The sequence below is a fragment of the Prionailurus viverrinus genome, chromosome C1 (genome assembly GCF_022837055.1).
Source record: "Prionailurus viverrinus isolate Anna chromosome C1, UM_Priviv_1.0, whole genome shotgun sequence".
NCBI classification, from domain to species: domain Eukaryota; kingdom Metazoa; phylum Chordata; class Mammalia; order Carnivora; family Felidae; genus Prionailurus; species Prionailurus viverrinus.
The window spans coordinates 190562256-190586335 of NC_062568.1; the positions used below are offsets into that span (position 1 = coordinate 190562256).

General features: G+C 59.5%; 1 protein-coding gene across 5 annotated transcripts in view; it reads left to right on the forward strand.

Moving 5' to 3' along the window:
* COL16A1 (collagen type XVI alpha 1 chain) overlaps positions 1-24080 on the forward strand; it is a 49885-nt gene that overhangs the window by 19109 nt on the left and 6696 nt on the right. For 2 of the 5 annotated variants that reach the window (XM_047871172.1, XM_047871178.1), the window contains 31 exons: positions 308-430; positions 538-591; positions 792-833; positions 1160-1195; positions 1286-1339; positions 1511-1579; positions 3665-3709; positions 3801-3827; positions 4267-4326; positions 4513-4560; positions 4693-4746; positions 8049-8102; positions 8343-8375; positions 10302-10418; positions 10503-10544; positions 10636-10722; positions 11506-11550; positions 12430-12474; positions 14227-14280; positions 14863-14916; positions 15441-15494; positions 17115-17159; positions 17274-17327; positions 17665-17700; positions 18049-18111; positions 20427-20498; positions 20688-20741; positions 21359-21403; positions 21619-21663; positions 21966-22019; positions 22452-22505. In XM_047871172.1, coding sequence (XP_047727128.1) covers positions 308-430; positions 538-591; positions 792-833; positions 1160-1195; positions 1286-1339; positions 1511-1579; positions 3665-3709; positions 3801-3827; positions 4267-4326; positions 4513-4560; positions 4693-4746; positions 8049-8102; positions 8343-8375; positions 10302-10418; positions 10503-10544; positions 10636-10722; positions 11506-11550; positions 12430-12474; positions 14227-14280; positions 14863-14916; positions 15441-15494; positions 17115-17159; positions 17274-17327; positions 17665-17700; positions 18049-18111; positions 20427-20498; positions 20688-20741; positions 21359-21403; positions 21619-21663; positions 21966-22019; positions 22452-22505 — 1719 coding nt within the window. The remainder of the gene's footprint in view (positions 1-307; positions 431-537; positions 592-791; positions 834-1159; positions 1196-1285; positions 1340-1510; positions 1580-3664; positions 3710-3800; positions 3828-4266; positions 4327-4512; positions 4561-4692; positions 4747-8048; positions 8103-8342; positions 8376-10301; positions 10419-10502; positions 10545-10635; positions 10723-11505; positions 11551-12429; positions 12475-14226; positions 14281-14862; positions 14917-15440; positions 15495-17114; positions 17160-17273; positions 17328-17664; positions 17701-18048; positions 18112-20426; positions 20499-20687; positions 20742-21358; positions 21404-21618; positions 21664-21965; positions 22020-22451; positions 22506-24080) is intronic. The other 3 variants (XM_047871173.1, XM_047871174.1, XM_047871175.1) reach the window with 3 other exon arrangements.

Genomic DNA, 24080 nt, shown 5'->3' on the forward strand with positions numbered 1-24080 from the left:
GTTGCCCGGACAAAAAGAAATGGGGCTGAGAGCTAATGAGGTGAAGGACTGCAGAGTCAGGCTGCGAGCCTCGCGGGGTACCGGAATCGCTGGGTGATGCCTCAGCTCTTCTGCAAGGCAGGGAGGGGAAGAGCAGGGAGGGTCGGGGCGTGTTTTGATTTCCCAGACCGAGGTGGGGGCAGTAGAGGGGCAGAGCTCTCAGAGGGGCGCAGGGACCCCCCCCCCCCCCCCCTCTTTCCGGTGCCTCTTCCTGGCCTGCCTGTCAGCCCTGGCTCAAGGACTGCTGGCTGCGCCTCTCTCTGACCAGGGTGATGGCTGCACTGCCTGCCCCAGCCTGCAGGGGGCGGTGCCGAGCACGGCAGCACTGCCTGGGAAGCCGGGCCCCAAAGGAGAGCCGGGCCCAGAAGGTGTGGGCCGGCCTGGGAAACCGGTGAGTTCTGGCTACCTGCCCTCTGGTCTTTCCCTGCCTGAGCTTTGCCTTCTCTCCCACCTGCACCCTTTTCCCTGTGGGACCCATGCGCCACCTGTATCTTTTAGGGCCAGCCTGGTCTACCTGGAGTTCAAGGGCCCCCAGGACTGAAGGGCACCCAGGTAGGTGTGTGTATGGGGAGCCTGGGCTGTAGGTATGTGTGGTGAGGGTTGGCGGTGGGGGGCATGGGCCTGGAGTGGGGAAGATCAACCCCAGAGAAGGGAGAAGGTGGAGGTGCGGGAGTAAGGGAGAAGAGGCTGGGGAAGAGGCTATTGGGTGAGGGGGGAATCCCAAGCCAAGGTTTGTCCTTCTGTCTCTTCAGGGAGAGCCTGGACCTCCGGGAAGGGGAATCCAGGGGCCGCAGGTGAGTCTCTAGCCTTCCCTTGGCCTGCCTGCCCCCAGCCTCCCAATACTTCTATTAACCATCTGCCCACGCCTATCTGTCCCCAAAACTATGGGGCTCTGCCTGGCCTCCAGTGCTCAAGGGCACAGCTTTGGGAAGAAGAACTGGGCTGTAGCCCTGGGCTGTCATCACTCCTGCGGGGGACCTTGGCTTTGACCCCCGCCTCTCTGACCCTCACGGTCTTGCCGGGGAGCTCTCTTGAATTTGGGCTGGCAGATACCCCACCCCAGACCAGGTCTGCCAGTGGGGCAGGGCCTGTGGCCCAGTCTGTCTTTTCTAAATTGCAGGGGGAACCTGGAGTTCAGGGTTTGCCTGGCATTCAGGTACGTCTGCTTTTGGCCTAGAGGAGTCTGGCGGGGGAAGGGGCCACTTCGGGCCAGGGGTTAAGGAACTGTGCTTCCTTCTGTCTGCAGGGGCTTCCGGGACCTCGGGGACCACCTGGCCCCACCGGAGAGAAAGGTGCCAAGGTGAGCCTCTGCTTCGTAGGGCGCTAGACCTGCGGTGCTTCTGAGTGCCCTGGTAGGGGGGACGGGGACATGGGAGTGAGTGATGCCCAACGGTGGGCCACCCAACACCTGGTCTGATGCGTCTCACCTGCCCGATTGACGCCGTTAGCCTCTGTGCTCTCTCTTCTGCAGGGGTCTCCGGGGCTGAAAGGAGCTGCCGGGCCGATGGGGCCCCCTGGTGCCAGTGTCTCTGGGCCTCCGGTAAGGGTCCTGTCTGTGCTCTGTGCTGGAGGCCCTGTTGGGGCCGGGCTGGTGCTGCTGGGAAGAGGGCACAGGGCTGACTGACCGGGCCCCACAGCGTGGGGAAGGGGAGGAGAGAGGCCCAGCCTCCGAGAAGGAAAGCCACACTGTCTGGAGGGGAGGGCACCTGAATGACATCACTGATCACCACCATTTCTGGAGCAGTGACTGTGCTGAGGCCTTGTGCTGAGCTCTAAAGCAACAGAGATTCACTTAAACCTCACAACAGCCCTATAAGGGACTGGCTATCATTGTCCCCCGGAAGGCCAGAGAATGAGCAGGCAGAGTCAGGACTTGAACCCAGATCTGTCTGACTCAAAGCCCATATGTTAACTCACCCACCCCACTTCAAAGCCTGGCCCTTGGGGGCTCATCTAAATGGGTGCTGCCCCATGGAGCTGTCCACAATGATAGAAATGTTCTATTCTGCTCTGCCCGAGAGGGTAGCCGGTAGCCACGTGGTTTTCAAGCGCTCGAAATGTGGCTAGTGTGACCGAGGAGTTAAATTTTACATTTCATTTCATTTCAATTCATTTAAATTTTAAATAAGCACATGCGGCTATTGGCTACCATACTGGCCAGCACAGATCTATCTAGACCAACCTCATTACCCTCAAAGACCTCTCTTTATTCCTGTCCCACCCACGATTCCCATGTTTTATTTATTTATTTTTTTAATGCTTATTTATTTCTGAGAGAGAGAGAGAGAGAGAGAGAGAGAGACAGAGTGTGAGCAGAGAAAGAGGGAGACACAGAATTCGAGGCAGGATCCAGGCTCCGAGCTGTCAGCCCAGAGCCCGATGCGGGGCTCGAACTCACGAACCATGAGATCACGACCTGAGCCGAAGTCGGACGCTGAACTGACTGAGCCACCCAGGCGCCCCTCATTCCCATGTTTTAAAAGATGTGCCTATTGAACAAATTGCATAGATTAAGTAATAATAAATGCCTTTCCTTATTTTCATTCATCAAATACCTGTATAATAGTCAGCGTCTACTCCACATGAACCCACTAGAATTTTACGAGATGGTATAATTCTAGCCTAAATCAAAGCAGTGCTACCTTTCAGCCAGGCTGTGCCATGCCGGGTCGTGGGCAAGTGTGTAATTTCTCTTGGGTTTCTGGGAATGTTGAAAACAGCCCAGTGAAAGATATCTTTTCTGTGTTTATGGATCCCTAGAGAAATTCCAGTTCCGGTGTGGCAATATCACTGATGGGGTCCTCTTGAGGGTGCCCTGAAGCCCAGAGGGGCCAGGGACTCGCCCACATCCATGCAACCAGTCTGTGTCGCCCAGACACAGGGTCCCTGGCTGTTCCAGGGAGCCCCTGGGTAAAGGCAGAGGTAAAAGTGAAGACAGTCCCGATTCTCGTGGAGTTGCGAGTCCCGTGTGTGAAGATGGCATGTCCCACAGGAAGGCAGCCATCAGAATGCCCCTGAACAGCCAGGCAGACTTCTCCAGATCTTCTTCCCTCAGGCTGAACCCCAGCCGGGAGGCCCCCCCAGTCCCAGCCCCACACACCGTGCAAGTTGTGTGACCTCTAGGCCAGTGACAGCCTTTCAGAGTCTTCAAATCCTTGGTGATAAACTGAGGGCAGAAATTCCCATCTCCTGCTAAGTCATCTGAGATGACCTTTGTGATGGAACGTGTGGCGAGCACTAAAGGGGGAGAGAGAGGGCGCGAACAGGGACTTTGGGCCGCATATAGCTGGGTGCAGTGATTCTGGTGGGTCTATTGCAAAGTTTCTTTAAACCTCAGTTTTCTCACCTGGAAAACAGAACGGTACCGTCCTGCAGGGATGGGAGTGGGGAGCCCACTCTGTTCTCCGACAGGTGCTGGGCCCCGTGTCTGACCCCCCGAAGGTGCTCAGGAAATGCCAGTCTTTCTCCTTCTTTCTCTCCTTGTCTCCTACGCCAGAGTCCCCTCCTCTAGGACACAGGCACTGGGGTGCAGGCTTCTGCTTGTCCCATTGGCCTCCCCTGCCGGTGGGCCACATGGCTGGCTGCTGTCCTGGCTCGCCACTGACCATGGGCTCTCTCCCCTCAGGGCCCTGATGGGCAGCAAGGACTTCCAGGAGCCAGAGGGATTCCAGTGAGTACAGTGCCTCAGGGCGGCAGGAAGCCCCAGCAGGTCTCGCCTCCACACCCCTATCTACTCACCTCACTGTGTTTCTTCCCTGCAGGGTGAAAAGGGACCTCAGGGAGAGAAGGTAAGTCCCCAGGCCCTGTGGCCAATACCGTGGAGAAATAAACAACCCCTATAGCACACCCCCCCCCGGGGGAATGTATGGACTCGAAGACAGGAGCTGAGGAGTCATTCTGGTCTCCTTGCTACTATTCCAACAGGAATAACAGTAGCGCTTAGAACTTGAGGGCTGAGTGCTTTCCGTGGGGCAGGAACTCTGTATGCGTTCATCCATTCCATCCTCCTGATGGCCTATGCGTTTGGTGCTATGCTGCCCATTTTACAGATGAGGAGACTGAGGCTTGAGAGGCTGAACAGGGTGCCCAAGGGCACAGTCGTAAGAGGCAGATTCTGGATTTAAACCCTGGCCTCTCCATCCTAGAGCCTGTGCTGCCTCCCGGATGTTGGTTTCCAAAAGGTCCCCCATCCTTGCCCCCCTTTGACAAAGGCTCTTGTCTTTTCAGGGCGAGCCAGGGGAGTGCTCCTGCCCTTCTCGAGGGGACCCCATCTTCTCTGGCATGCCGGTAAGTGATGCTGAGAGCTCTCCCCCCGGCCGGGGGGGGAGAGGCCTGGCTTCCTGTGTTGGCTCAACATGCGAGGGCCCCGCAGGGCTTTGCGCCCCAGCCAGCTGCCTCCCCACGCAGCCCTGCGCTTGGTGTGAACGTTGCCTATAACCTCTCCCTTCTTTTGCGACCCCCACTCCCACCCAGGGTGCTCCGGGACTTTGGATGGGCAGCTCCTGGCAGCCGGGCCCGCAGGTGTGTGTCGCTTGTCTCCTCTGTGTCTCCACTTGTCCGCCAGCGCCCTGTGGCTTGCCCACCGTGATGCCGCTGCCCCCAGCGGTGGGGCAGAGCTTTCTTTTGGGTCTGATTGCTTCTCCTCTCCCTCAGGGTCCCCCGGGTGTTCCTGGACCCCCTGGACCCCCTGGAATGCCGGGGCTGCAGGTAAAGGGGGAGAAGAGAATGGGAGTTTGGGAGGCGCGGTGGCAGGGTGGCAGGGCTCGGGGTCTGTGTGGGCCCCTGAGTGGGCCGCATCTCCGCCCGACACCGACGCGTGCCATCCTCGCTCCTCTGTGTTCCTCCTCCCCAGTGCGGCATGGGGTGGGGGAGCGAGGCTCTGAGCCCTTAGCACGGGCTGTGGGCAGTCCTGGACCTTCCTTGAGCAGGGAATACCCTGCTCTGTGCTGACCCAGACACCCTATGGACACCCGGGCCAACCTCAGGCCTTGGTCAGCTGTCAGGAACCCAGGATCTGGGTCAAATAGTTCCGTACGTCGTGTGAAGCTCCCCTGTTTTGGAGCGGTGTCCAACATTCATTCATGCGACAAATCTTTTTGCACCTCTGCTGTTTTCCAGACACTATTTTAGATGCTGGTGCTATAGCAGTGGGCAAAAATAAAAACCCCTCCCCTTTTAGAGTGTGCATTCTAGTAAGAGACACAGACAATAAGCAAGATAAAAATAAAACACAACATAGCATGTTAAAAGAGCGGTATGTGCTAAGGAGAAAGATAAAGCAGGGAGTGGGGTCAGAAAATGGGAGGAGGGCAAGGAAGATGTTGGAGAGGCGTGTTGGAAGGCGTCCAGACTGAGCGGAAATGAGCGAGGGAGAGTGTTCCTGACAGCGGAGAGCAGCAGGTGCAAAGGCTCGGAGGCGGGACTGTGCCTGACAATCGCGTGGAGGCCAGAGACAGTGAGGGGAGAGCAGTGGGAGGGGAGATCCGTGTGGCACTGTGATGAGAGCGTGCATTCCAGAGCCAATGAACCTGACCTTGAAAGCCAGCCCTGCTCTGTGCTAGTTGTGGTGTGATGCTGGGCAAATTCCTTACCCTCTCTGTGTCTCAGTTCCTTCATCTGTTAAGTGGAGATAATTACAGCAAGTACCTCATGGGGCTTTTGTGAACGTGAAGCAAGTTAATGCACGCGAAATGTGTGGGACCATATGTCCTAGCACATAGTAAATGCTTAGAAGGCATTAGCCATCATTAGGACCATGACTTCCATTATTATCTTACGTCCGTACTCTCGTTCGTTTGAGTCTTACCTCAACTCCAACAGGCAGGTGGTGTTATCCCCAAGTCACAGCGAGGCAAACAGGCTCCAAGAGGTGAAATATCTTGTCTGAGGTCATCCAGCTAGGAACCGGCCGCGCTGGACAGGGCTTCCCAGGACAGAACATTTGCTTCCCCCTGCCGCTGCCCCGCAGGACGGTTCCCCAAGGGTTTGCACACCAGGTCACATTTCCTGAAGGTCCTAGGCTTCTGCAGGTCTGGCCCCCAGCTCCTGAGGAAGCAGAGCAGAATCCCATGGAAGCTTCTTACAAACGACTCCCCCTGCCCTGGAGATTTTATACATCCCCCGCTGCCACCCTGGGGTGAGAATCTGTTCTGGTGAGTCCCCATGGCTGATGGGAGTCTCTGCCGGGATCCAATTTTCTCTGTCTCATCAAGAGCTCAGCACCAGAGCCAACTCTCAGTCCCCCACGGGCCAGCCACACATTTGCCAAGTGTCCCCGCACCCTGCCGCACCACCAGGAAACAGGAATCTGTCTGCAGGGGTCTTTTGCAGTTTGCTTGGGGAAGCATGAGAGTCATTTCAAAGTGACCCATTAACACGCTGATGGAGTGTGAACCCTGCCAAGCCACGCTGGGGGAACAAGGCAGAAAGAGTGACTGCAGAGTCTGGTCCCAGGCACCGGAGTCCTCGTCTGGTGCCAGTGCCGTAGACCAAGCCAAGCTGCCACTAATAGGCACCTGCCCCGTGCCAGGCAAGGTGCAAGTCTTCCTGGCCAGGTTGGCCCTGCAGCCTTTTCAGGGAAGGGAGGCCCGGCAGCTCCTGTCTTCAGGCTCAGAAGCGGGCCCAGAGATAGACAGCATGTATTTGCCCAAGTAATGTAATGCCACGTAATCCCCATCCGTTTCCCAGCGGGGGAAACTGAGGCAGGGAGGTCAAGCAATGTGCCCGAGGCCATACAGTTAGTAGCTAGTGAGTGCGTAGCTTCTGGCTTCTAACAGTAGGACAACAGGTGGGACATTTGGTTCCAGGAGGGCAAGGAAAGAAAATCACCAAGTATCCAGCTTGAAGTAACACACGGGCAGTGGGGAGGGGAGCAGGGGTGAATGATTTAGGTGCATAATGATCACGAATGGGTTCGAGGTGTTTTCCCCGCGCCAGGCCCTGTCCTAGGCACATGACCCTGGTAACTCACTCAGGACGCAGAACGAGTGGCACAGGGGTTGCCGGAGGTAGGCCGACCCCAGTATGCCTCGGGCCTCGCTAGAGCCTGGGCTGAAACAGGGCGGGCTCGCCGGGGAAGGCGGTGCGGTCTGTCACCGGAAGCCGGGACTTGAAGGCAGGCCAGCTCTCAGGACGGGCCAAGGAAATCCCGGTGTGGGGAGAGCAGGGCGAGCAGCAGTGCGTTCACTCGACACGTATTTAATGCACGCCTCCTCTGTGCCGGGCACTGGGGATTGAAAAGGGAACATTCTCCTGGCCTCCACGGGGTATTTAATATGCAAATGTGCACCGCGAGCCTGCAGGGGCGACAGGGAGTCTGGGCGGCAAAACCTCTCTCGTGTGAGCTCCTTTATGCCTCACCATAAACTGTCCCTGTGTCACAGATAAGGAAACCGAGGCACAGAGATTTTTTTTCCAAGTAGCCCTCCAGAAATTACCCAGGTAGTTGGGGTTCACACCAACTGGCTCCCGAGCCTCCACCTTGCTGTGTTCCAGGGAATGTTTTTTGAGGAAGGTGCCGGAATCACGCTTAAGGGCGGGGTTGAGGCCAGTGGTCCTGACTCTGAGCCTCACCTCTGCATTTTGCTCGTCTTGTGGCCTTTGGCAAGTTACTTGCCCTCTCTGAATTCGTTGCTCCGGTTTCAAGTTGGAGGTGATAGCACCTAGCTGGCCAGGAAGACCGTGATTAAGGAGAATACAGAGGACACGTGTGCGAGAAAGAAACGCCGTTACTTACGGTGCAGAAGCCCCTTTGCCTGATTTCTGATGCCCCTCTAACATGTAGGAAAAACTCTCATCGGACTGGTTTTGGGGGTCACCCTTCTGGGCCTCCTCGGCTCTCCCTGCAAACAGTCTGGAGGTTTTGAGCTAAGAATGGGTGCCAGCCTTATGCCAGCCAGGCCCCCGGTTCTGCAGGAAGAGAAGAGGCAGTGGGGGTGGCGGGCACGAAGCAGGGTGGCCTTCGGGCTCAAAAGAAGAGCCCGCTCACTCGTGTCTCTTCTTGGCTGCAGGGAGTGCCTGGAAACACCGGTTTGCCCGGACAGCCTGGGCTAACGGCCGAACTGGTAGGTCCCAGCCAGGCGTCACTGGGCAGCCCCCTCCCTGCCCTTCCCTGCCCCTCCCGGGGCTGACTTGTCATGCCAGCTCCCTTAGATGCAGGGGGACCCTCTTCTCTCCCTTGTGCAAGGCAGGGAGAAGCCGGGGTGGCACGGGGCTTCCCAAGGTTCTACCTGATCCCATAAGTCTCCATCCCCCTTCCCCTCACCTGCCTGAGCCCTGGAGCCCTCCTGTCTCCTCTCTTGCAGGGATCCTTACCAATTGAACAGCACCTCCTTAAGGTAAGAGGGTAGGCGGGGAGGGGTAGGAATTGGCAGGGAAGTCTCCTGAGGGGATTATCGTAGGAAGTCTCAGCACAGCACAGGGGAGCTACAGACGGAGCTGTTTGTGGGGAATGTGCATTCCAAGCACCCGTCTCCGAGGGCCTAGCACGGCGCCTGGCTGCTGCCAGACCCTCCATTTCACCTGCTGGATGAGTGCGTGAAGGAATCCCACGAAGGTACCCACGTGAGGGATGTTGTGGGTAGTTCCTGCCCCAAAGCCTGCCCACAGGAGCCACCAGTGAGGCCCTGTGCCACCCTGGTTATACCAGGGCAGGGTCCAGCAGCTTCTAGAGCACAGCAGGAGGGTGCAAGTGCAGTTATAAGGGTCATCAGGCAGCGAGCTGCAAAGGTCGCATAGGTTTGGACGGGACTGGGTTGAGGGCCTGGAAGAAGGCTTCAGCTGTCCTCTGGTCAATGCAGAAAGAATTCAGGGAGGTGATGGGATTTCAGGAACAATTCCAGTGGCACAAGAGAGGGGACTTGGGGTCCTGGCAGGGTTGGTCTGTGCCAGGCCATCAAGATCTCACTGGGGGCTCTGGCCGGGCCTCCCAAGCTGGGCTGGACCGAGGGTGACGCGGGCCTCCCTCGCTCAGTCACCTTTGGAGATGAGGGCTGGTCTCTTTTCTCCTCCAGCCCAGCAACTTCTGGGGCCCCTCCCTTCTAGCACTGACTACCCAGTGCCCTGGACCTCCCACTTCCCCCCGTGGGTCCTGGTCAGACCACAGCATGAGGACTGCCTGGCCGGCCCTTGCTCTGGACAGCAGATGTCTCCAGAAGCAGCTTGCAGTTAACCTCCTGAGAGGTTAACTCAGGTTAACCTCCTGACAGCAGCTATAGGTTGATCACAGGGGAGTGTGGCACCGAAACCCCAGTTCTTCTCCCTTAGGCTCCCGGCAAGCCCAGGGTTCCCCCAAGTCCTGCCCCCGGGCAAGTGATTGCACGACTCCGTGTAACATGTCACCTGACGGCTTCTTAGTCAACGTGCTCTGTGGAGGACCCCAAACCGGAACCGCGTGTGGTCTGGAGAAGGGCTCAGATGCCACCCCGGAGGAAACCCGGGCCCGTGGACAGAGTGCCAGCTCTGGCCTCAGCACAGCAGCGCCCAGTACAGGCTCCCACTTACCTGAGACAAGTCACACTGTCTCTTTGAGCATCGGCTTTCTCATCTCCGGAATGCTTATAAGATTACCTGCCTCATTGCACTGTCAGGGTTGAATGTGATAATGTGCACAGGCCTATTCCGATGGCTGGCATCACGGGCGCTGAGTCAGTGACAACCATCATCCCCGGGCTTTGCAGCGAACAGTGAAGGTGGAGCGGGGGGCTCCTGACGACGGGTCCAGGGACACCCTCCCCCCCCAGGGGTGGGCGAACTGGGGAGCCCGTGCCAGTCGGGATCTGCTGGGGCAGGAGGGCAGACCCCATCCCGCGGGGCGTCTGCAGAGGGCCTGGCTCCTGCAGCCGCTCCTTTGCTCCCTTGGGCAGAGAGGCTGGTGTTTGGGGCCGGCCTTTTCAGCCTGAATCCTCACGGCGTGTCCTCACAGTGGGTGCAGGTTGCAGGAACAGCCGGGACAGATGGTCCCTCTGCGGGCCCCTCCGCCTCCTCCCACACGCCTGTCTGGAAAGTGGCTTTGGCTTGGCCCCACAGAGCTGCTTCCTGGAGAAAACTCAAAGCCAGTGTTGGGATTGGGTCCCCTGAGGATGGAACAGAGCCGCCACAGGGATGTGGCTGGGGAAAGAGAGAGTGTGGGCGAGGGGGGGGGTGGGGGGGGGAAAGACTGCCGGGCAGGGCGCCTTGGCTGAGTTCAGGGTGGGGTTCCCCCGTTCGGCCCGCCCTGGCCTTCTGGGACCCACGCCCCACTGCCCTCTCCTCTCTCTTGTCAGAGCCTCTGCGGGGACTGTGTCCAGGGGCGGACGGCCCACCCGGTGGCGCTCCTGGAAAAAGGGGAGAAGGGAGACCAGGGCATTCCCGGCGTGCCAGGCCTGGACAGCTGTGCCCGGGTAGGAGGCCGGGTTCAGGGGCGGCCTGGTGAGGGGAGAGCGCCCGGCCACCTCACCTGACGGAGGGTTTCCTGTTGTCCTCAGTGCTTCACAGAGCGGGAGCGCCCCAGAGCCGAGGAGGCCCGGGTGAGTGCACCCGTGCCCGCTTCCTGCCCGGGCCCCGGGCCCCACAGGGAGGGCCCTGGCCGCTCAGCTCACCGTCCCCATCCCACTCCAGGGAGACAACGGCGAGGGGGATCCTGGCTGTGCTGGAAGTCCTGGCCTGCCCGGTCCTCCAGGACTGCCCGGCCAGAGAGGAGAAGAGGTAGGACCAGGCCCTCATCTGGGCAGGGCCCCAAGGGGGCTGGCGTCTCCATGTAAGCGGCCCTCAGTTCCTAGGGGCAGTTTCATTCCTGCCAGATGTCCTCCTGGGCCCTCCAGTGGCTCCTTCAGGGGTCTCCGAGCGTCAGGTCATCCGGTGCCTCTTGCGGCTCTGAGCCCCTGGCCCTGGTGGCACGCTGGCTGCTCTTGGCCTGTAGGACACCCTTCCGCCCCTGCCAGCCGCTTCCTCTGCCCGCAGCTCTTCTCCAGGGCTCGTCCCTCCCCCCCCCCCGACCCCCTCTGCTCAACTATCACTTTTGCAGGGAGACCTTCCCTCTCAAAAAGCTGACCATGCCCCACATTGTCCCTAGAAACCCTAGTCCCCTTCATGCAGTGCACGTGTCACCCTCGGAATACCGTGTACTTCATTCGTTTAGGAACAGTCCACACGTATCCACTGAGCACGAGTCAGCCCCTGTTCTATTTGTTCTTGCCTACCTCTCCCCTAGAGTTGTCAGTGCCACAAGGCAGGGATTTTTATGTTCCTTTTATTGCTGTGTCCCCAGCACCTGGACTAGAGCCTGGGACATAATAGCTGCTCAGTAAGTGTGTGGGGGATGATTGAATGAACTGAACGAAAGGTTTAACGTCAGCCGAATGGCCCCGCTTTGAAATCTACCAGCATCTGTTGACTCTGGCCGTGGTGAGCTGGGAGGAAGGCTGCAGAGACCCTGGGGCTCTGTGGGGCCCGGGCCTCTCCGTCCATTTCCCTTGGCTTCCTTTGCAGGGTCCGCCTGGCATGAGGGGCTCCCCGGGTCCTCCAGGCCCTATTGTAAGTATCCGTGGTTTCCTGGCCCACTTGAGAAGCTCTCAAAGGGGTCACCACGCCCAGACACCATTTTACTGCCTTGTATCCGGGAAACTGGGCAGGGCAGAAAGAGGGGGATTCTGCTGCCCACTCCTTTCCCTCATCAGAGCATCTGTGGGGACTGTGGCCCCCCCACCATCGAATCCCCTGGAACTGGCCTGCTCCGTCCCATTTTGCCCGTGGTCCTGCTTAGGGGAGGCCCTCAAGGGCACACTCATGTCTCCCTGTCCCCGTCCCCGCAGTGTCCTGCACCACGGACCCAGGCTGCCCTGGCAGGAAGGCCTAGGCTTCTGGCTCATGGTCTCGGCTGCCAGGAAAGCGTATGGCAACCTGGCCAGATCTCTTCATGCCTCCGTGACACCAGTCACTACAGGGGCCAGCATCGCTGCGTTGCTCTGTGGGGCCATCTCTAGGACAGGTCTACGAAGGCCAGACCAGGGATGTCTGGTGTCGTTATGGCAGGAAAATAGAAGTGACCAGGAAAAGTCTGGAAGAGCCGAAAATGCTTTCTTTGGAGAACAAGTGGCTGGTGGGAGCCACCTTAGAACCAGGGAGCCACCCGGCCGGGGGCCTATGGAGGTCAGGTGGCAGGCATGATGGGCTTGCTCTCCAGCAAGGGTGTCCAGCTAGACTCGGGGGGACTCTGGGGGCTGTTTCTCATCTCTGCCAACGGCAGAGCCATTCTTCCTGGAGCCGAGGGGAGGAGCGGCTGCCTTCACTGAGTCTCTTTTCCAGCTGCCTTGGAAATATTCCTGTGACCTCCTCTCCCCATGACCCCCTGCCCCCGACTATGTCCAGGGTTACTGTGCTTGTGAGTTGTGACCTGCCTGTTTCTCCCACCAGGGCCCCCCAGGTTTTCCTGGTGCTGTTGGCTCCCCCGGATTGCCTGTAAGAACCTAGCGCTGCTCGACCTCCCCTTCCCCCGCCAGCCAGGTCTCTGTGGCTTTTGCTTGTGTCCCTTCCTGTTGAGGCCTTGCCCCTCCTCCATGTTTGTCTCCGTCCCCTGCAGGCACGTAACGACACAGGTTCCCCCCGAGGTCCCAGCGGCTTGGACATCCTCCCAAGTCTCTGACTCCTTTCCCTCTTCCCTTCTCCCCCTGCTCCTGCTTTCTTTCATCTTCTCTCTTCCACCCGCCTCCCCTGCAGTCTCCGTTTTCTCTCCCCTAGTCCCACGTCACTGCCCCCCCCCACCCCCCACCCCCAGTCCTGCTTTACCTTCTTATTTGAAGCCGGTGCCTCCAGGGGCCTCTTTACGCCTCCCTTCCCACTTCTGCCTCCTGCTTCTCCCACCTTTGCTGTTGGCTGAAGATTTGCTGGAAGTAGTTCTTGGGGCCCTGCCAGGCGCCTGGCACAGAGCCCGGCAGAGATGCCAAAGCTTTAGGGCTTCACATCGCAGGCTGGCACAGGTTGCCACCCCGCTGCTTGGCAGGGCCGTCCAGAGGCGCCCCGGGGATCCGAAGGCAGCCACGCTCGCACCTCGCCCAGCGTCCTAGAGGAAACTCTCAGCTTCCTCCTCTTCCTTTCCTCTCCCTTGGCTCCGGGCCCGGTCTGCTCCAAGGCTGGGCAGGTGACGCCAGCCGGTTGGGTTTCTGGGTGTCGTGGGGCCCTGCCCCTCTGTGCCCGGTGCGTTGGCCTGCCCCTCCCGCCAGGTGTCGTTAATTGCCCTGCCTCCGTCATCGTCACGAGTGTGTTTAAATCGTCCCCATCGTCACTGTTGCTCCCTCCTGGGTCACGGAAACTAACCTCCTGTTTGTCAGATTTGGTGTTCCTGGGGCCTGGCTCCTCTCCTCCCGGGCCTGGTGATGGAGGCTCAGGGAGCGGGGCCCCTCCTGTCACAGCTCCATCTGTCCCCATGTCCTCATCCTGGCCGGACCTTGTCTGTTTCTGCTTGCTTGGGTGAAGGGGCCATCTGTCCGTCTAGCCATCTGTCTTGTGTTGTGGAAAGGTGTGGGCACCGTCTCTCGAGGGCGTGAGGGAGAAGGGGCAGACGCAGCCCCTTAAGGCTGTGGCGAACCCACAAGTGTCGGGGTGGGGGCTCTGGCTTTGACTGAAAGTGACATCCCTTTCCACCCTAAAAAGTGACAGGGACTGCTCTGGAGGGAGCAGTGTGCTCGGGGGGCCTTCCCGTGCCTCTCCCCTGTACCCCTCAAAGAAGGTGATTTGGGGCTGGGGCTGGGGGGCGTACAGGTAAGTGTTGGGTATCTGGTGATACATTTTGGCAGAGGAACATCACTGTAGGGACGCCACTCCCGACAGCTGCCCCTCACGGGGAGCACACACGTGTCAGCCTCCTAAAGGTACACCCCAGACAGTTACCAAAATAGGGCACGCCGATGACAGTCACCTGCCTGACAGGTACCCTCTGAGGGTCACCTACCTGGGGGGGGGGGGCATATCTCTGTAGTTACCTGTCTTGGGGGTATGCTCTTGAGAGGCACCCCTAGGTGGGAGTTTATACCTCTCACAATTACCCTTCTGGGGTACACCCCATGGCCACCTTGCCAGGGACCCTAGGAAGGGCATCAGGAAAGCCCAACTCTGCCCGGACCGGGGACAGAAGGCTGCAGGGCAAGGAGAAGGAGTCGGGGGCTGGGTGGGGACTGCCCTCCCCTGTAGGTTCTCATGATTTTTCTCCCCAAGGGTCTTCAAGGAGAGCGAGGCCTCAGGGGCCTGACAGGAGAGAAGGGGGAACCGGTAAGAGGGGGCTGGCAGGGGGAGGAGAGGGATCAGGAACCCTGGGGAGACAGAAGTTGGGCCCCCAGGGATGAGTGGAAGAGGGGAGGGGGACTCCTTTTGAAACTCTCTGCCCCTGATCCCTCAGATTGGGGGGTTTTCACCCCCCCCACCCCGGGATCAAAGGAGGCTGATCTCCTTGTATCTTGACTCCCCCCGGAAGGGGCAAACAGACTTGCCCCCTGGCTTCTAGCAGCATTCTGGGGGCTCTTCTCCCTCTCTCCTCCTGCAGCATTTAGCTGTTCCTTCCATACCCTACTCCCCCTCCCCCCCCCCCCAACCACCCTGTCCTCATCCTCCCTGCTCTGGGCCTTTTCCTCTGCCTCAGCTCCCAGGGTCCTGGCCAGGCTGGCACCTGTCATCCAGCCCGAGCCTCGCAGTGGCGGTCTGGACCAAAGAAACCTGGGCCTTTGGGAACTGGTCCGAGGTGGTGGCTGTCCTGGGGTGGGTGTGTGTGCCTCCCGAATTGGCAGCTCAGGCATCCTGGCTGCGGCTACGCTTTTTAGCCGGGGAGGGGTTCATAATGTCTACTTTTCTTTGTAGGGTCCTCCAGGGCAACCTGGTTACCCAGGTGCCATGGGCCCCCCAGGACTGCCTGTGAGTAAGGGGATGCTGGCTCTGGAGTTAGCAGAGCCTGGGGATGGTGGTCAGGACAGGACCAGGCTGGGGCATCCCCCAGCAGCTCCCTCCCTTCCAAGCATACCAGCCTGTCCCTCTGCCAGGCTGTCCCTGGAGAGGTCCCCGAAGTCCCTTTGGTAGTGCAGCTTGGCCCTGCCCCTCCACTTTGCGAGTCTGTTGCAGCCACTGCACACAGAAGGCCAGATTCTCAGAGCACACAGACCCCAGCCCTGAGATCTGCCCCTGGGGGTGGGGGGGTGGGGCAGGAGAGCTGGGGAGGCCAAACCCATGCAGGAGGCTGCTGGGTGGGCGGGTCCCGCTTTCCACTGGGGGCCACAGCGGCGGGTGGGAAGCAGCCCCCCTCCTCCTCCCCCTGCCGTCGTCATTGGTGCCACCTGCCTGTAAGTGCCAGCCTGTGCCAGCTGCAGTCTCCACCCCTCGCATTAGCGCCATGACGGGCGGGCCACAGGGCTAATTCAGCTCTCTCTCTGCTTGCTTGTCAGGGCATCAAGGGGGAGCGGGGCTACGTCGGGCCCCCGGGAGAGAAAGGAGAATCGGTGAGTCTCAGCTCAGGGCAGGAGGAAGGGATCCGAAGGGAGCAGTCCCTGCCCCGCCTCCACCTCCACCTCCACCCGAGGAGACTTTCCCAGCAGCCTGTGAAGGGGGAGACAGGACCCCTGCTTCCCTGCCCCCCTGAGTCCCTCCAGCTGCAGCTCAAGCAGGCAGCGCAGGCTGGTTGCTGCGGAGGAGGCGGAGGGGAGGCTGGAAGGAGGATCCCAGCAGGTTTCGCGGAGACGGGCTGGGGGCTGGCTGGCCGCGGCTGCCAAGGGGCAGGGAGCCTGGAGTCGGTGGGCAGGAGAATCTCCTTCCCCCCCACCCCGCTCCTCCCCTCAAAGGCAGGCAGGCGGGCAGGACAGCCTGGGGAGAGGCAGGCCTGGAACCCTAGATCCAGCGTGGAGCCTAGCCTGACCCCGCAAGCCCTGAGCGACCCTTCCCAGCCTGGGTGAGGGCAGGAGCTGGGGCTGTTATCAGGTGAGGACATCACATCCGTGAGGTTATCCCTGAGGCTCAGGAAGTGGCATGGCTCACCCAGCATGCTGCAGCTAGTTAGCGAGTTAGGGCAGAGCCTGGACTGGAACCCAAGTCTGTCTGTGGCCAACCTGCCAAACCTTAGTCTTATCTTCTGTTCACACATCAGGCCCCGGTGGGATACAGCAAATCCCACGTGCATTTATGCAATAACGGACATTTTTCATGGGCCTTCTGGGTGCTAGGCTCTGCTGTGAGGGTGCCGCAGTGAACAAAACAGGCACTTGTGTCCCTTCACCGCAGGGAGCTCACATTCCAGCGAGGGAGGCAGATAACCGATGAATAAGCCAATACACATAAATGACGAGAAAGCAATAGAGAAGATAGAGCAGGGCAAGGGGCTGGACTGGTGTACGGGGTGCCAGTAGGCAGTGGATTGGGAGATCTGTCTGAGGAGGTGGTGTTTGAGCGGAGCCCTGAATAGAGTTGAGGGCGGGGAAGACATGTGGCTATCTGTCCCGGAGAATCCCACAGTGGGAGGCCCTGGGTGGGGGCACGTCGGAAAGAGATTGGAGCCATCTAATCCCTGGGTAAGGTTTTAAGGGCCCTGGAAAGGATGGGGGTAATGGCAGGCATTCTAGGTAGAGGAGACAGCTGTGCAAAGGCCCAGGGGTATGAATGTATAGAGTATGTTTAGAGAACAGCGGTCTGACCAAGCAAGGCAGAAAATAAGACAGGGAGAGGGAAGTGAAGCAGGAAAGGGTGGTTGGTGCCAGATCCCAGGATGCCTCAAAACCCAGCATTGGTGGAAATTGGGCACTTCATTCAGTGGGACAGAGGGGAGCCATGGAAGGTTTTGGAGCAAGAAGAGTGTTATAATCAGAACTATGTTGGAGAAGAAAAGATGGCAGCCACTTGCTGGCTGGATTGACATGAGCCAGGAGGTGGCAGGACTAGTTAGAAGACTGGTTCAATAGCTCAGGCAAGAGAAAGGAAGTCGGGGTGAACCAGGGGGAAGTGTCCTGACAGCTTGGAGGGACCTCCCACCACATCCCCTGCGTCTACTCTCTGCCCTGTCCCCTGCCCCGTCCCCTGATCTCCCACTTACCCTAGTCAGAGTGACTGATTCTGCTCCTTTGTGTCCCCAGGGCCCACCAGGATCTGAAGGCCTCCCAGGTCCCCCAGGCCCAGCAGTGAGTAAAGGAGGAGACGGGAGAGTGGACATGGGGCCCCCTGGTCCTGGTCCAGCCCTGGGGTCTAAGGGCAGAAAGACTGGGTTCTAGCTTCATTGTTCTCTGTGGCGACAGGGTCCCCGAGGAGAGCGAGGACCCCAAGGGAATTCGGGAGAGAAGGGCGACCAGGTGAGTGACCACAGGACCTGGCTGGCTGTCCTGACCATGAGGGATGGCTTGGGGGGTGGGGGTGGGCACAGGGAAGGGGTCCCAGAGGCTGGGTCCTCTCCCTGATGGCCACCCTCATGTGTGGAGGGGTGACCAGCTCTAGCCTCCAGCCCTCACCCGCCCTTGTGTTGCAACCTCCCAGCTCATGGCTCGAGTTTCACCTGCCGGTCATCTTGGGCAGAGTGGAGGACAAGGCCCCATGGCTCGAGGCAGCCTCACCCTGTCACTCTTTCCATTTGGGCAGCCAGGCGGGAGGGAGTGGGCGGCTCAGCAAACTGTCCCTCGCTTCTTCCTCTAGGGATTTCAAGGCCAGCCAGGCTTTCCCGGCCCACCGGTGAGTGGAGACACAAAGCCAGTTCTGTCTGATGTGATCCTGTTTGGGAGGGGTAGGCCTGACCAGGCCAGGCTGGGTGAGGATGGGCCTGGGGAGGGGAGGGAAGAGGCACGGGAGGAACGGCCTGGGTGGCCAGGCCTGATTCCAAGAGCCAGGACCTGGAGGGCAGAGCCTCCTGGGTGGGCCCCGGACCAGCAGGCCAGCCAGCAGTAATGCTCCTGGGTGGTGTTTCTAGGAAGTCAGAATGCATCGCATTAACCACAGTGAAGCAGACCCAGGTGGAAGAAGGAAGGAGAGCTCCCCCCCCAGGCCCTGCTCTCATCCTCGCCTGCTCCTTTGTTGATACAGGGTCCTCCTGGATTCCCGGGCAAAGCTGGAGCACCTGGCCCCCCCGGCCCACAAGCGGAGAAGGTGAGCAGGACCCCAAGGTGAGGTGGCCGCCGCCGCAGATCTGAGCCATGCAGTTCCCACACCCCGATCCACCCCCACTACCGGCCCTTTGGAAATTCAAGGAGTGGCTCAGTTACGTCAAGGGTGGGGAGAGAGATCTCCAGCCTCGGCTCATCAGCTGCCTCTGGGCAACAGACCGGTGGCCCCCAAGCCCAGGATACCCGCTGGCCTTTGTGCTGCCAGAGTCCCCGCCTGGTGGGGATGAGGCAGGGGGCGTAGTCAGAGGCGGGGACTCAAGGGGGAGGGGGAGGAGCTGAGCGAGGGAGGGGAGCACATCCAGACTGGAAACCCCACAGTCCTGAAGCCAGAGCAGCTTGGCCATTTGCCTTCTGGGTCTGACAACAGCAGGAAGGAAGTATGCTCAGATTGTCCCCAGGGGCCCAGGGGGGCCAGACATGGCCTATGAGCTGATGACAAGGGTCAGAAGGACAGCAGCCTGGGAAGCCCCTGCACTGGCTGCCCTGGGTTTGGAGACTAGCTCTGCCGTGGCCTGGGGACTGGCACTCCTGTCTCCGCCCAACCCTTGGGCTCCCCAAATGTGATGGCTAGGTAGTGTAACGAGGCCCCAAATTGACTTCTAAGCTTGGGGTGGGGGTGGGGCGTTCATGACCCAAAGGGAGAGGCAAGAGGCCTACAACCTCGGACAGAGCCTCTTTCCTCTGAAAACACACGCCGCACAGCTCTCAGAGCTAGAAGGGACTGCTGAAAGGGCCACCTTGGTCTAACTTCTCACTGTCCTGGTGAGGAAACGAGGCTCAGAGAGGTTAGGGGCGTCCCAGGGGCACACAGCAAAATAGCAACAGAGCTGAGACTTCTCTCCCAGCCCAGGTGAGCCCCCAGGAGCCTCCCCGCCTCCCCAGAGCCAGAGCGCCTATCAGCCGCATTAGGGGCGGTGGTGGGTGTCACCTCCCTTCTCAGTGGGAGCCCCTTCCAGAGCCCTCCGTGCTGGCTCTGTACCCCAGCACTGCCTGCTCTCCTTAGGCTGGTCACTGCAGAGAATCCCAAACCTCTGGCCAGCGGTTCTCTGTCCCCACTCCCTGTGGGACTGACATTCTCTGGGGCTGTGCTGACCCCTCCTGGTAGCCGATGGCATTGCAATGCCACGGGGGGGCTTTCCTCCCCACCCCCCTCCCCCCCCATGGGAGGGTGAGGGGTGTCTCTAACTAGATCATTTCCCCTTGACCAGCTCCACAGCCACTGCCCCAGGGCAGCTACCCTCTCTCCCCTGGGGTACCCAGCAGCCCTCCACACCAAGCTGCTTGCCTCCTCCCTTCACTGGTGAACATTCTAGCTCACACCTTGGTTCTCATCACTCCCCTGCTTTGAACCATCAGTGGCTCCCCAGTGCCTGTTGCAGTGGTTCCCAGACTTTATGTTGAAGTTCCTGAGCCCTGTCATCACACAGAAGCTCCCGTGAACTCTCAATGTATTAAACAGATATGAGTAGAGCTGCTCTGGCTGAGGCGGGAGCAAGGGTCTTGGGTCCCACCCTCTGGGCTCCCACTTTGTGCCCCCATCTCTGACGCTCCTCCAGGAACCCCCAGGGCTCTGAGGAGTACAGTGTGAAAAGCACTGGTCTGTCGGATAGACTCTGGCACGGTGTTCCGGGCACACCCCCCGTCAGGCTCTCCCTAGAGCCTCCAGGCTTGCCTCCCACCCCTCCTGTCACACTGGCTCCCCAGACATCCTGGCCAGGCCAGGCATGTGACCACTTGCAAATCTGTATCGTTCTCTGAAGTTCCCTCAGAGGCTCTTTTCTACTTGTCCACTTGCCCAAATCCCACCTATCCTTCAGAGTCTAGCATCTGGTGATGCTTCTGTGACACTCTCCCTGACCCCTGGCCAGAGTGAGCGGCCCCCTCTTCCGAGCTGGACCGTGAGCTCCTTGAGGACAGGGAAGAATCAGAGGCTATATAGTGCTTGGCACTTTGTGGGGACCGTCGCGCGCTGAATGTATGCCTTCAGTCAGTACACGTTCCTGCACACCCACTGTGCCAGTCCCTGGGTCAACCCTGAAGAAGGTGCTAGACCGAACAGGCTCTGTCCCTTCCTCATATCACAGTGCAGAAAGAGGGATGCTTTGCAGACAAAGACAGATCCTTCTGGGGGAGTGGTGTGGAATACATCCAGCAGAACTGGGGCTGGAAACCAGTGGTCTTGACTTTCAGTAATCATCAGAACCCGGCGCCTAGGGCCTCATCCCCCCGGGGTGGGGGCTTGGGGGGGTGGTGGGCAAGGCCCTGCTGACTGTGTTGTGGGGGTCGGCTCCTTTCCAGGGCAGCGAAGGCATCCGAGGCCCACCAGGCATGCCTGGTCCCCCTGGGCCACCAGGATCGCCTGGGATCCAGGTGAGTGTGTGTCCCCTTGGCCTGCCAGGTACGTGCGGCGTGCATGCGTGTGTATGTGTGCCTGCATGTGTGTGTGTCTAATCCGGGTGGGAGCTGGGTGAGCGGTGGACAGGGTGGAGGGGCTGGGTCAGGTATCTTACCTCCCGGGGCTCCGGCAGGCATGCACACATTCCTTTTTCCTGTTTCTAGGGCCCTGCCGGCCTGGATGGTCTGGATGGGAAGGACGGCAAGCCTGGCTTGAGGGTGAGAGGATGGGCACCCTTTCCTTCTCTTTCCTCCTCCAAGAGCCAAAGTCAATGGAACCCCGATGAAGGAAACGGAATCCCTTCCCCCCACACCCCTGCCTTCCCTCCACCTGCTCCTGGCCACACCCCCCTTCTCTGATGGCACCGGAGGCCTTGGTTCCTTGGTTCTTCTGGTAGCCTTAACCAGGTTGGATGAGCCGGGTCTCACCAAAGGCAGGCAGTGAAGGGGGTGGGTTTATATCCAGAAATTCAGGATACTAAAGATACTAGGCCGGGTGTCAGAAAAACAGGCCGCAGACCTGGCAGGACCTGAGCAGCCCTGGATCCCTGGGTCTGGTGCTGCTGGGGAATGTGAAAGGGATGCGACATGGCAAAGGGCAGAGCATCAGAGTCAACCCCCTTCTGTACCCAAAAGAAGGAAAGTGGGGGCTCAGAGAGGGCTGGGATTCACTCAGGGTCCACAGCCAGTCAGAGACCAAGCCCAGCTTGGATTCTTCCCTCTGCCTCCCATGACATTCCCTCCACCCTGGGATAGCCGGGGGAGGGGCTGCCGAGAGGGAAGACAGTGGGAAAAGAGTGCTCATCCTGTCTCAATGCCCCTGGTCTCTTCCACAGGGGGACCCTGGCCCCGCTGGCCCTCCTGGACTCATGGGACCCCCGGTAAGTTGAGCTGCAGGAAGGAGTTGGGAGCGGGGAGGTCCCAAAGCTGACGGGTGCGGGCTCTGCCTTAGAGGGTGGGCAGCCCAAATCCAGATCCGCTGGGGACCAGGTTGTGACTTTGGGTGGGTCTGATTCCTTCAACCTGCGGAAGGAGGCAAGGGAAGTCGCCTCTGCTTGAGGCGAGGGCCGTGGCAGCCTCCCACTTTTCCTTCCAGGGCTTCAAGGGAAAAACGGGACACCCTGGCCTCCCAGGACCGAAGGTAAGGAAGGGCCTGGCGACTTCTGCCAAGCAGGTGTTCTCGGCCATACCCAAGGCCTGACCCCAGGCAGACATGGCAGCCTGGCACCAGCGGGCTGAGACGCCATCCCAGCATCCAAGCCTCCTGAGACCACGGGGGCCTAGCGGATCGGGTCAGGCTCTGCCGTCCACCAGCCCGAGAGCATCCGAGGGCTGCTGGCCAGAGTCTGGGCAGGGGGCAGGACTCCTCGGATGTGGGGTCGCCTTGGGGCTGGGGGAGCCAAGTGAGGTCTGTCGAGTTCCAGCTGGCCCTCTCTCTTGCAGGGTGACTGTGGGAAACCAGGGCCCCCAGGCAGCAGTGGCCGGCCAGGAGCAGAGGTAAGGGCTGAGGTCCATACGTGTTACCTTCGGGCAGCCTTTGGGGCTCTGCTGAGTCCAAGACTTACTGGCCAAGGGGCTGCCTTCCCTCCTGGGCCTTCTGGGGGAGGTTTTGCCCCAAGATACACACCTTCACCTCCTCCTTCCTCCTGCAACTGGTTCCCCTCCCTGCAGGCTGTTGGATCACTCACCTAAAAAGCAAGGCCTGGCCTTCTCAGGCTGGGGGCTCTGACATCTGTCTCCAACAATACTCGTGGGCAGGGCTGGTCCCTCGGGCCCCAGAAAGCGTGGGCCTGGAGGCCAGGACCCAGCTCAGCTCCTCTATCGGTGTCCTACCTGCTCTGCTCAGCCTCCTTCCCACTAACAACCCCGTGTGTGTAAGTCTGTTTCTGTATTGCTTTTTTTTTTTTTTTTTTTTTCTGGCTCCTATAGGGTGAGCCTGGTGCCATGGGACCTCAGGGAAGACCCGGCCCCCCTGGCCATATTGTGAGTTAAACCATTTTTGCCTCTGCCTCTATTAGAGTTAGGATCCTCTTGGGGCTGGGGTGGGCAAGCCGGTGATGGCCTGAAAGAACTGACCACAGGGGCAGCCCTACAGAGCAGTAAGGGGCCTTGGGCTCACCTAATCCAGTGGTCTCCAGGCTTTCTGCCATTTTCTTATTTTCTGGGCACATTTGAGTTTACTGATCAAACAAAGATCATTCAGTTATTCGACAAACAATAATTGAGCACCTGCTCCATGCCAGGCACTGTTCCAAGCATTGGGCTGTGGCAGGGAGCGAGACAGACAAGGTCCCCTGATCCCAGAGCTTCCACGCAGGCCCAACAAACAAACAAATTAATGCGAAAGCTTCAGGCAGCCATGTGATGTCACCGGGAGGGCCTGGGAGGCGCCTTTAGAGGAACCTTTACTGCAGAAGTGGCATTTGAGCCGAGGCCTGAATGACAAGAAGGAGCCATCTGTCCAGCAGTCTGGGGGGAGAACGTCCAGGCAGGAGTCGGGGGGCGGGGGCGGGGGAGGGCAGCTGACGCAAAGAGCCCGAGGCAGGGAGGGGCCCGGTGTGTCCGGGGAGCTCCAAGGTCAGCGTGGCTGGAATGGAGTTTGAGAAAGGCATCAGTGGGAGCCAGAAAGCTATGCTTCCAGAGGACCTGGTGACGACCTCGGACCTTGGAGGACCTCAGGAGGCGAGGGGCACGGGTGGCAGCCGAGGTGTCCCTGGATGGTGGATGGTCGGGTGGAGCTGGGGTGGCAGATGGGCTGTGTTTGGAGTACTTGCTGCCGACTTGGATGGGGGAGGGGCGGGGAGCGGTGGAGGGAGAGGAGCCAGGGATGACTCCTGCGCGTGGTGGGCGGCTGGGTGCATGGGTGGTGCACTTACAAAGGTAAGACGACTTGGAGAGGACAGTTATTAAGCAATAATGAGTTTCCCATCTGAATTTACTCCTCAGTAACATAGATGGCTGCCTATGGGCGCCTTTGATCAGTGTGACAGCTAGAGCTGATGGGGTTCCTGAGCAAAGGAAACACTCTGGCGTTTGATTGCAGCCCTGTTGTGGCAGATGTACAGTTTCCAGGAGGCTTCTGGAAGTGTTAAAAATAGCTCATGATCAAAAAGAGGAACTCTCGGGTCCTCATCAGTGCGTGTATGGATCTCAAGGGGTCTAGCGGCCCCGGATTAGGGACCCCAGGTCCAGCCTAGTCCCTGTTCACACTGCAGATGAAAGGAGCCACACACTGATTTGTGATCCCATTGAAGACTCATCGGGGGGCTGGGGAGAGGGGGCACAAGTTTCCTCCTCTCACCTCCGTCTGCCCAGCTTCAGCCCCTGCTCCGTGCCAGTCCCAGTGCCGGGCATTCCTGCCCCCAGAAGACTTGTGATGAGCGGAACAGAGTCCGTGCCTCCAGAACTTTCCATCTGGGAGTGTGGAGGGACATGCTGGGAGAGAGACCTGTGTGCCCTGGGCTTCAGAGGGGTAGCTCTGGCCAGGGAGCTGGCACTTGAGCTGACTCAGAGCTCAACTTGACTTGAACTTGAACTTGACTCAGAGATGGGAATGGC